We start from the raw sequence: 11,321 nt of genomic DNA on the forward strand, positions 1-11,321 counted from the left end.
CGTATTCGGCTTGTTAGAGAGAAATGTGATATTAAAAAGCACGGCTAAGGCACGATGGGTTACAGATCTAGAGTTCCTGGAATTTGCTATTCTCTAACCCATCGGTCTTTAATGGCATAGGTTTGTACTGACTTTACTAATCTGTCGCGAGTTTATCCTCCATATCTCTGGAACGAATAATCGCAGAAACTTCAAATTTGATATTTCGTTCAAGTGCCACCAGAGGAAGCGTCAATACATTTTTGGACAAAATAGGCCCACCGGAAGTACCACTTTACTGAATAGATTTTTCACTTTTTCAACTTTTTTCAAAAATCGCTTGCCCGATTTTCTTCAAACTCGGGATAATTATAGCTCACAAATAGTTCTATAACATTTAGAGGAAACATTTTTTTTAAATAGTTCTATTAAGGGCACTTTTGGGGAGGGGGTAGTTAATCAGTGCGGTAGAATGACAGTTCGCTGTAATATATGGACTTACTTCCTATTAAACATTAATAAGGACTAAATGTGAAACAAAAATTCTATATCTAAAGAAAATTGGTCAACCGGAAATACTATTTTACAAAATCGATTTTACATTTTAGAAGTTTTCTTTTATATTTCCGCTAAGATTTATTTTAAAGTTGGTGTACTTACAGTGCACAATCTGATCTATAGCTTTTGTTATAAACATTTTTTCTGAAAAACTTCGAATAAGACCCTTTTTTGAGGGAACCAATGATGGTCAATCTTCCAATGTGCCATTTACTGCTAAGCATGGAGTTACCTCCCGTTCAATGTTAATTATAATGTGAAAGTGTTACAAACGTTCCTTATTTAAAGAATTTCGTCAACCGTAAGTTCCTCTTTGTTGAACACATTTTTAAAATTTTACTTTTCCTTATTCTTTTAAGAGTGGATTGATATTATTTTGATATTTATATTTTAAAGAAATTTTTATATTTATTATATTTTATATCAACAACAGGGTTGTTGGAATATTATTTCTATTACTTATAACAAATCAAATAACGATTTAAATTGAACGTTACAAACAAGACCTAGTGGCAGTCCTGGTCCTTGTAACCGTCAGACTTTATTTGTTTAGGTTATCTTATTACTAGGTTAGTTTCCTTCTGGTGTGCGTAAAGACTTTTGCGGTTTTGTTTTAATATTTCTTAAATTTTAATATCGACATGACATCTATTTTAGTTTACTCCTTCTTTGAGCTATATCTTAAATTTATTGTTAAATGTGGAACATAAGAAGCATGGAAAACACACGATTTCTCCTCACATACTTTATGGATGAGCATTTTTTACATAATGAAGCGAAGTCTGAAAGTATCATTTAACAAATATAGTTTCCCAATTGCTAAAGCAATATGTGTATTGGTCCATTAAAACGCCTGTGTCACTGGGGCCCTATAACAGCTCTCGGTAAATATATTTTGTTTAAATTATTTTATTTGCTTATAGAGATGAAAATGCCTTAAGCGTATGACTTTTTCATTTCCCTACAAGAATTAAATCATTTTGCTAAATCCAACATTTTAATTTGAATGATAAACTCAATCAAGAAATACTGAAGTAAGTTATGAGCACTCTGCATCTCACATAATTTAATCCATCCTTTTTATTTTTAGGAATAATAAAGATAGTTTCGTTTATGATGGTACATTGCTGCAACATGCTCCTACCACCAACTGGATCTTTTCTGGGATTTTTGAATATGATCACTTTCTTACTTTGTAGTGGCCTTACTATTTATAATTTTCTTAGTTCAATGTTTGAGGGACCTGGATATCTTCCACTTAGATGGCTACCGGTATTTTATTTTATGTTATTATTCAAATTTGTATAAATCTGTTAAAACTTTCTTTGTATATTAATGAGGGAAGTTCCTTAAAATAAGAGCTTGATTTGTCTGAAGACATGGAAATTTTTACCTTTTTTCCGTTGAAGCCAATGTTTATTTCACAGGTTTCGTAGCCAATCTTAGTTATTTCTTCTCAGCTACTAACTTGTGTATTTCTTCCCTTTATGCATGCTCCTATCTTAAAAGTAAGTTTTAAGTGTTTTTGTTAATATAATTTATTAAGTATTTTATTTCAGGAATATGCTGCTGACGAAGCTTATCTACAATTTTGTAAGATTTGTGAGGGATTCAAGGCACCGAGATCCCATCATTGCAGAAAATGTAATTTTTAAATAGTTGCTTTGCTAAAAAGTTAGGCCATTATTAAAAAAGTAGGTCATTTCTAAAAAAGTGACTGCTCACATTGGGGAAATAATCATTTAAATAAAGTTGCATTATGCTTGATTGTTTATAAAATTCCTTGACCAAATCTTATTTTCTCTTTATTTATTTTTTAAATTTCAAATCATTGTTTTATTTAAATGAAATCTGCGTCTCTTATAAATTTACTTTTTGCCTTAGGTGGTAGATGTGTTTTAAAAATGGATCACCATTGCCCATGGATCAACAACTGTGTTGGCCATGCAAATCATGCTCATTTTACATTGTTTCTGTTCTTCAGTGTGTGTGGTTGTGTTCAGGCTGCAGTAATTATGAGTATTTCTTTGTATAGAGCATTCAGTAAGGTAATTACTTGTTTTAGTCCACCTTATTGGATAAATAATGAGTCTTGTGTGTAATAATCTCCTTTTATTCAAGATATGGTATTCAAGTTATGGATATGAAAATCCAGTTCACTTCACTGTGTCTACATTAGCTCTAACTGTTTTCGCTATTGGATTAGCCATCGGAGTTGTTTTGTCAGTTGGTGCACTTTTCTTTTTCCAGGTATGTTTGATTATTCAGTTTTATTTAAGGCGTTAAACATCCTACTTCATTGCACTGCTGACCTCCCGACAGTTCTCGCTCGTTGCAAACCTGCCTACCCATCACCACGCGTAGAACAGTAAGAAGCTCGTAGGAACAACAAATCTAAGGGCAGGCAGTTAGATTCGAACCCAGTATATCCGCGTAGGAATAAAATGCACGATCCACTATTCAAATCCATTACCCGTTAGATTATTTTATTGATAAACCACAAAAAAATCTTGTAAACCCTTAAAAGTAAAAATATTGCCGAGCACATTCTTTGGGGATGCGGCAGAAGGAAGTAATTATTTACATTTGCACGAACCAAATACATTGGTTTAAGAATAACCATCGTAGTCACATTGATTCGTTTTGCAGAGCTAGATATCGAAAGTGTGTTTCCCTATTGGCGACTCAATTTTTGAACTTAAGCCGGTTTCGGCTTCTGGGTTTCTGGATCATCAGTGCGATAATTCCTACCTTAATTTCTACGTACAAAATATAAGTTCCAGTTATGTTGATTGTCTATTCTGAATTTACTTTAACGGGGTAACTTCCTAGACTGGTCGACATAAAAAAAAAGTACAGCTGTCTATCATGAAACGATTTCCATCACTATCTTATTGTAGAGCAGAGAAAAATAGTTTTCCTATAAGCCTGTCAGACAGATAAGGAATGGAAACTCTAGACCATCACAACAAACCATCCTTTTTCAAGTTGTATTTCCGTTCGCTTTTATTGATGAATATGCACTATAAGAAAGGAACAGCGAACTCTAATCGTTGGGACGGACCTATGGCAAATAAAATTATTCTAAATTTCATTAGAAAGAGAAAGATAAGTTAAAGTGTTCGGCATCGGATAACATGGCAGTAGATCAGTTAACTTCACATTATATTTTGCTATTGTGAATTAATTAAACATATTTTTAAAGCTAAAAAAAAAATATTAAAATTTCAATAAAGTAGTGATAACTTGTTCTTTTCTGAAAGCATTTCAACTTTACTAACAGCCTTTAATTTTTTCAGATCAGAGCTATTTTACGGAATCGCACTGGCATTGAAGACTGGATTTTAGCTAAAGCAATTTTACGTCGTGAACCTAATGATATTCCATTCATATATCCTTACAATTTAGGTTGGAAAGAAAATTTTAAACAAGTAATTAGATTCTTTAAACATTTCTAAAAATGTTTTTTATATTATACATCTAGATTAATGGCCATCAAAAGAGTAAATATTTCACTATATAAAAGAAAACTCTATACGTTGAGTTGATTGATTATACATTAACAATTTTTTTTTATATATAAAAGATGCCCTAAAATATTTTTGACGATCAACTGTTTCGGACAGTTTTAATAATAACGCATTTTTTTATTGGGCTTCACTTTTTTCTTTTGAAGCAGTGTATATGATGATTATTGTTACTAGTTTCTTATTGTTAATTTTTTTAGGTATTCAGTTTTAATTTTGAGACAGTGGGCGATGGGATAACTTGGCCTGTTGTACAAGGATGTCATCAATTCACTTTAACAGTATGTAATTGATCTTTTTCCTTAAAATTAACATTAAAAAAAATACGGGAATAGTTGATTGTATTTATATGCCTGCAGATTGAACAAAAAGAGCAAAAGCAAGAGAAAAGGTTGAGGACCAAACCTTATCTTGTATGCAAGAAATATAATGGATGGTGGTTTCCGATTACACATGGTTGGAAGGTATGCCTCAGTCCACCACTGTCGGATGAACCTCGTATACCTCTTAACCCTTCTGAAACAGTCAATGTCACACGGTGGAGAAAGTAAGTAAACTCCTTTTTGTTTAAAATATGTGAAGTGCTCGTATTAGAAATAATTGTTATTTTTTAAATTCATTTGAAGATTTTTACCTTTGCCTACTTACGAAAGGCTTCCTTCAAAAAATTTGGAAAAATTCTAAGCGTTTATGATGCTACGATTTGGTTTATGGTCGCCCACTTCCAAGTTCATATTTATAAGATAAAAAAAAAAATGTATTCTTATCCTTAAATTTCAACAAAGCTTGCTACCTAAAACTAGTTTCAGAGATAACCGATTAGTCACAAACAATTTATAGTTAGAATAAATGGAGGTTAAGATAGATCAAATTTTCTATTGTAAGCATTGGAAGCTCTTCTGAATTGTTTGCATATTTATAGGTTAGGGAGGAGATACAGGCTGCTTGAAAAGTTGTTAAATTAGTCTCAACAGAAATGAGATGTATCCAAGAAAACGGCTATTATTAAGTGTTAAAAGGTTTATTATACATACACGGACAATTATTATGTTAATATAAATACGTACTTAATCGGAATCCTTGACATCTTGTAAGGAACATAAAAGTTAGTTACAAGCTATTAACACAACATATACTAGTTTTAAAACTAAAAATTTGCTGTCGGGTTTTGGTATACACCAAAAATTGGTTCGGACGGATAACTTAAAAGACTGTGGTTGATGGGCAAAGTAAAGAAACATATGGTTTAATGGAGGATGCACAAGAAAGGAATAACCACTTCGTTGATGGTAGGATAGGCCTAAGTTTATAAATGAATAACTCTATACGTAATAAATGTGAAAGGAAAATAACTACCATTTATAGATACTCGCCAGCACTTTATCTGCATAACCTAGTTTGTAATTACTTGCATATCTTATGTATGTGATGAATAAGAATGGAGAATGGGAACTGTTCTGTACTTTAACAATCTTATTCATTTTTCTTTTGTTCCATATCTTTGAGACTAATCTTGTGTAGTAATTAGTATGAATGGAAAGAATTAATTGGAAATTAGAAGAAGCGAAGCCACAGCCTTTAGCTAAATGTATTAAAATGGCATCATTGAAAGCTGAATCATACTGCTGGAAGCTACCATAAACTGATTGTTTTTAAAGAATTTTGAACATACACAAGTTTATTTTAAGCAACCGTATTTTTAAATTGCTCCAAAAAAAAAACTTTAACAGACTGGAACAGACATTAGCCCACTCTTCAACTTATAAAACAATGCAATTCATGCTATCAAGTGGTTATTCTTGAATTTTTCCCATTTGAATCCCATATCGCTGCTTCTATGTGAATTGAAGACGTTTAACATTCCAGTATTTAGAAAAATCTTTAAAAACCTTATTATCTACAGGTATTGGCTATTTGGAGAAAAAGTAACAGACGATCCTTGTGCAAAGAGGCTTCGAGGTTGGTTTCCGAGATGCTGTGTAATTGAAATAGGAGGTTACGGTGATACTGTAAGTAATGATGTAAAAAAAAATCAGTAATCGCACATTCGTTGCCTTTTATTTCTTTCAAATCTTCTGTATTTATTTTTATTGTTATGCCCCATATTTATGCTGTATTATATGTTTTAAATGATATTTTTATTTCAATCATTACAAAAAATTTTGCTAGAATAATTATATAGCATATTTTAAATTAAAGAGCTGTATTATAAAGTTTATAACATGAAACTCATTTTTTGTTTTAAGATGAATTATTAAATAACTAAAAAGTATTCATATTTTAAATATATAAAGTAACAATAAAAATATTATTCTAAGAAACAATTGTATATTAAGTTGTTAGTTTGTCTGCCCTTTATGTAAGTTGAAATTTTGTAATATTTAAGACAACATAAATTTAAAAATATAGTATTTTAGGATTAACAACATCCATTAATAGTTGTACTTCCATACATTTGTACAAATAAGCAATAACAAACAGTTAAGTCTACTTCTTATGCTTTTTGTATAATTCGATCTCAACGCCTTCCCATTCTAAGTTCTCTTTTAATGTAAAGTACCTTTAACATTAAAAAAAAAAAAAAAAAAAATAACCGTCCTTTTAGAGATTTAAGTATTTAATTTTTATTAAATATTCATAAAAATAAGAGGATAAATACTTGGTCTCGATTTTATTTACTGTATAAAGTCAATTTCACATAGATTTCTATTAAAATTCCTGTTCAGTTACGGGGGACCATTTAATTATTTTCTTTAATTTTATCATATAGGATTTACTTCTCTCATACAAATAATATTCTACTTACTTTTGTTTTATATGTTTTAAAACGTCTTCTTCTTTCTCTGACAGTTTATTTAGTAATGTATCTAAATTTGAATGTAACTGTTCCATTGTATTAAAGCCCACTAGACAGTTTTCAACTTCAGAATTAAGCAGCGTGTGATATATGGCTAACCTGCCCAATTCCACCCCATTTTCCTATAATAATTAATATAATGAATTTTTGGGATAGTTATGTGAAAAACTACATTATATATTGAAATTAATATTTTTTAATTAATGTTTTAAGCAAAAAAGTTAATTTATATAAAAACTAATAAAATTGTTGCAGCGACTCTCGCAGTTTCTTTTATTACACCTTTTATCTAATTATATCGGATGCCTTATTTGATACGTAATAGGAAGAAATGTTAGTTCTAACTAACATATTTACTCGTGAATATTTTACAAATGTTTCTAATTTAAAAAATTAAAAATTAAAGGCAGAGCTTTAATAAGTTAAAGTTGTAGTTACTTTGATAAGCTTTAATTTTACTGTTAAAAATTAACGGATTTATTAAACTTACTTTGCAATAATTTGCGGCTTGAGCACAGAGCTCTTTAATTTTTTGGTTTGCTGGATGCCATTCTGGCGGTCCTATGTTAGTTAAAAGCCTCATTGCAGTTGGTGCAGCGTCTATTACACCTAATCCTTTACTCTAAAAAAGTTATAATTTAATTTGGTTTAGAATGTGTGCCTTTTTCCGAGAGATTACTACTTTTAACAAGATAAATCTTTAAGCAATACGTACTTTAAACAATGGAATGTACTCATACAAAGAAGCATCAATTAGTGTATCTCTGCTATAAGTAAGAACTATGTCTATTTTAATATCACTTTTACTAATAACTTCCCATAGTTTGCTGAGAGGATAACCTGAAATAGCTAAATAACGAACTTTACCTTCAGCTATAAGTTCCTTAACAGCTGGTAGGGCATTTTTTAGTATATCATCAAGAGTGTTAAATTCCACGTCATGAACCTTAACAGTCGGTAAGATAATAGATTATTTGAAATGTATAATTTCTAAAATTATTAATTGTATATGAACATACCACTGCAAAGTCAACATATGTTAATCCAAACCTCTTCAAACTTTGCTCGAAACCTGATAATATTTTTTCTCTTTTTATTAATTGTATATGAACATACCACTGCAAAGTCAACATATGTTAATCCAAGCCTCTTCAAACTTTGCTCGAAACCTGATAATATTTTTTCTCTTGAATAATCAAACATAGTTTCCCAATTGGTTGTGTACCTTCCAACCTTAGTTGAAATATAATAAGCTTCTCTTGGAATATGCTTTAAAGCCTGCAAAAGTAAATTCATTTTAGTTATTTATTATTTCTATAATAATTTTCACAGTAGATCTTATTAAGCTTATGGATATACCTTCCCTAGAAGAATTTCTGATCTTCCTTCTCCGTAATATGGAGCTGTATCAATGTAATTTATTCCCTTTTTTACTGCTTCAATTACAGTAGCAACTCCTTTTTCATCGTCAAAATTTCTATAACAAACACTTGGTTGCAATCTTTAAAGAAAGTGAACTAACGGGGCAGAAATTCAGATTAAATTTCCGAATTTAGAACCGAGTGAAGGTAAATATAATAGTATTAATAAAACAAAAAGATGTGATAAATTTCTAATAAAGAAAAGAATATGAGGTGTAGATAAATCCTTTCTCTTCTATCCCTGCCACACAAACCTGTTTTCTGATATGCAGAACGGCAGCTTTCAAGTGGAAAATAAAATTAAATGGCCTATGTGAGTGAAGTGCATCAGAAAGTGGAACTAAAGAAAACAGAGGAATAATGATAATAAACTGTTAAATGCATAAAGTGACTTTATGCCAATAATTCTCAGACCTTTGCACTTTTGGAGCTCAGTATAAAAAGAAAGTATTGTAGTTTCACACAATCTCTGACAATTTTGAGGTAGTAAATAAATTCTAAATTTTTTCATTGGTTTTTTATGTAGAGATGACTTAAAAATAAATGTTAACTGAGGGTCAGATATAAGTCTCAATGACACTCTGATTCAACCGCTATATTTGAAAGATGCGGTTTACAGCTCCATTTTCAGTATACTAATAATTACCCATAAAAGCCACTGAATGAACCACCACCAAATCCTAGCCTAGATATTTGTAGATCAGTACTTCCCAGTTGTTTGTACGGCATTTTTCTTACACTCTCAATCTCGTGAAATCTTTCTACAAAGGTTTTTGGAAGTCCCATGTTTTCTGGAAAAAAATAAATATTAGTAAACGTCTGTTTGTATTGGAAAGTAATGTTTAAATACTATCTAGGGGCATATGAAGAAACAATATTTTAAAAAGATAACAGGGTCTTAACATTATTATTATATATTGATTGTAGTGTGGAAGCAGTGAAAATAAGTGAACTTTATAAAGATGGCTTTTAGATGTAACCGCCAGTTTTCCACCAGCCCATGAAACAGGTTCTCTGTAAAACAGGATAAATCTCTGTAAATTTCATCAATTTTTCGACAAATCTACGTATCAGATAAATATAAGCCACTTCTTAGACTGTCTACCACCTTTAAATACTTAACCAATAAGCACACAACGCAGAGTTTTGCAGTGCACTATTGGTCTCTTTACACTCTTCTCCACAGGCAGTGAGTGAGCTGGGGAGGTTCTAAGGAAGAGAAAATCTAAGGGGAGGCAGCTAGACTCAAAACGACAAACATCCGAACCGAATAGAGGATGATCTTGTTACTGAACCTTAACTACAATTTACCAGATATTCTACATGTTACCTTGAGATTGTCTGTATATTTTTTTAATGTTTTATTTTTTTGTCTTCAGAACATTAGCATTGACAGGGGTAAAGTCAAGAATCCATTTTATTGGCTTGAACGGTTAGTTACAAACTACTGCCCAGTACGTGTGAATCTATTTAACTCAGCAGATTTTGATCGGTTCTTTCAGCAGAAATTGTTACAGAAAGTATGTCTAATCAGGTGCTGGCTGTTAAAAAAAAAAAACTTTTTGCATGGCTACATATATAAAATATTTTGGCCTTACATCGTTATAAATAAATACTCTTTAGGAACTAAAACAGAGCCATCAGCTGTAATGTACTGAATGCTTTTAACTTTTCTGTCAAAGAAAGCACTTCAATATTCTATGTCATGCTTAATGTTCTTGCTGTTTGCATTACAGGCAAAAATTATTTAGCAAATACTTGCGAATCCGAAAACAAGCTTCTAGATTTTGCTATTTTGTAGATGCTTCATTATCTGTATGGACGCCTTAAATGGGCATTATATCTTCTAGGAAGTTATTTTTTTACCTACTCCTGCTTGAAGTTATGAAACGACTCAGATTCATTCTGTTCTCATTACACAATTCAAGGCCTAAAAGGAAAACAGTGTTGAAAACAATCAATGAAAATATGCACATTTTTCTATTACAAACTCCGTACACCTAGTACGAGTATAATAGTGTCCTATTATAATTTTTATTGCTAATCTCATCCAGGTATACGAGTTACTAGGCAAGGACATCATTACTGAGCACTTAATTTTTTTTTTTACTTTTTTTAATTTCTCTTAATTTACAAGAATAGTACGAAAAGGTGACAGTGCTGAATGAGAACGTGTTTCATGTCAATATTTTGTCAAAAGTCAGATTTGATTTTATGTGAGTGTTGCCCTTTAGAAGTGAAGTATTTACCGCTTGAAATGCTTAAAACATTTTTAGAACAAAATTAAACATAAATTTCATATTAAATATCTTTTTATCGCAATGTTTTTTTAAAAATTACTTTTGCTCAAATTGCAATCTTTTAGGCCATTTTTTAACCGGCTGAAATTTCTCAAATCCCAACGATTGCAAGTGCAAGTCACAAATGACGTCGACCTTGAACAATCGCCTGACACGATGCCTTTTATGAACCTGTTGCACTTTATAATTAAATTAAAATTAAATTAATTAAAAATTATATAATCTAACAATGTTCGAGCATCAACTTATGACATAAACATTTATTGAAAAATAATACAATTGTAAGAACACAGAATATTATTACTTCGAATTAGTTTGATGTTTGACTGTTCGTTTAAGTGAATAATTGATTAGGCAAAAGAAGGGGATCGATAACATTGGTATTTTTTTCTTAGTTCCACGCTTACGTTTCTAACGTAGACAGTCAACTAGTGCATTTGATGTACCTTCCCCTTCAACAATCCAAAATCGACATGAGGCTGATTATACACTAATGTACTTAAATTCTGAATTATAAATTAATTCCTTTACCTTACTTTCCGTAGATATTTTATATTTGATGTAATTGGTAATAACTTACCGGGATACTGAAGTTCAGTCTAAAACACTACTGAGCGGGCGTAATTGGCGTGGTGGTTATCAGTGCGGACTAGTAGGTGGGGGACTCCTAGTTCGAACC

General features: G+C 31.1%; 2 protein-coding genes across 5 annotated transcripts; one reads left to right on the plus strand and one right to left on the minus strand.

Annotated features, from left to right (window-relative positions):
• Nucleotides 1-1,120: 1,120 nt before the first annotated feature.
• Nucleotides 1,121-6,657, plus strand: LOC141457215 (palmitoyltransferase ZDHHC6). The gene is made up of 9 exons (XM_074133874.1): nt 1,121-1,421; nt 1,628-1,809; nt 2,097-2,181; nt 2,422-2,585; nt 2,659-2,787; nt 3,837-3,968; nt 4,265-4,345; nt 4,424-4,611; nt 5,968-6,657. Exons 1-9 carry the CDS (start codon nt 1,367-1,369, stop codon nt 6,101-6,103), a joined length of 1,152 nt encoding a protein of 383 aa, XP_073989975.1. The 5' UTR covers nt 1,121-1,366; the 3' UTR covers nt 6,104-6,657.
• LOC141457216 (uncharacterized) lies at nt 6,419-11,321 on the minus strand. Of its 4 annotated transcripts, none has more exons than XM_074133877.1 (8): nt 11,223-11,321; nt 8,989-9,133; nt 8,281-8,398; nt 8,038-8,199; nt 7,637-7,867; nt 7,412-7,543; nt 6,871-7,043; nt 6,419-6,624 (listed from the first exon to the last, which is right to left on the minus strand). In XM_074133877.1, exons 2-8 carry the CDS (start codon nt 9,126-9,128, stop codon nt 6,552-6,554), a joined length of 1,029 nt encoding a protein of 342 aa, XP_073989978.1. In that variant the 5' UTR covers nt 9,129-9,133; nt 11,223-11,321; the 3' UTR covers nt 6,419-6,551. The 4 variants fall into 4 exon arrangements, with proteins under 4 accessions (XP_073989978.1, XP_073989977.1, XP_073989979.1 ...); XM_074133876.1 differs by having other exon boundaries at nt 11,174-11,313; XM_074133878.1 differs by lacking the exon at nt 11,223-11,321 and adding an exon at nt 10,209-10,265.

This window comes from Rhodnius prolixus, unplaced genomic scaffold, assembly GCF_049639745.1.
Source record: "Rhodnius prolixus isolate KJV_2025 unplaced genomic scaffold, Rpr scaffold_10, whole genome shotgun sequence".
Lineage (NCBI taxonomy): Eukaryota > Metazoa > Arthropoda > Insecta > Hemiptera > Reduviidae > Rhodnius > Rhodnius prolixus.

Bases quoted from the DNA above. Each gene is read 5' to 3' on its own strand.
- LOC141457215 (XM_074133874.1), top strand. From the start codon at position 1,367: ATGTGTATTGGTCCATTAAAACGCCTGTGTCACTGGGGCCCTATAACA. The intron at 1,810-2,096 runs GTATTTTATTTT...ATTTTATTTCAG, and splicing joins TTCCACTTAGATGGCTACCG to GAATATGCTGCTGACGAAGC. The intron at 4,346-4,423 runs GTATGTAATTGA...ATATGCCTGCAG, and splicing joins GTCATCAATTCACTTTAACA to ATTGAACAAAAAGAGCAAAA.
- LOC141457216 (XM_074133875.1), bottom strand. From the start codon at position 10,246: ATGAATCTGAGTCGTTTCATAACTTCAAGCAGGA. The intron at 8,399-8,988 runs GTAATTATTAGT...TGTTTGTTATAG, and splicing joins TCATTCAGTGGCTTTTATGG to AAATTTTGACGATGAAAAAG. The intron at 7,544-7,636 runs GTACGTATTGCT...TAACTTTTTTAG, and splicing joins AGTACATTCCATTGTTTAAA to AGTAAAGGATTAGGTGTAAT.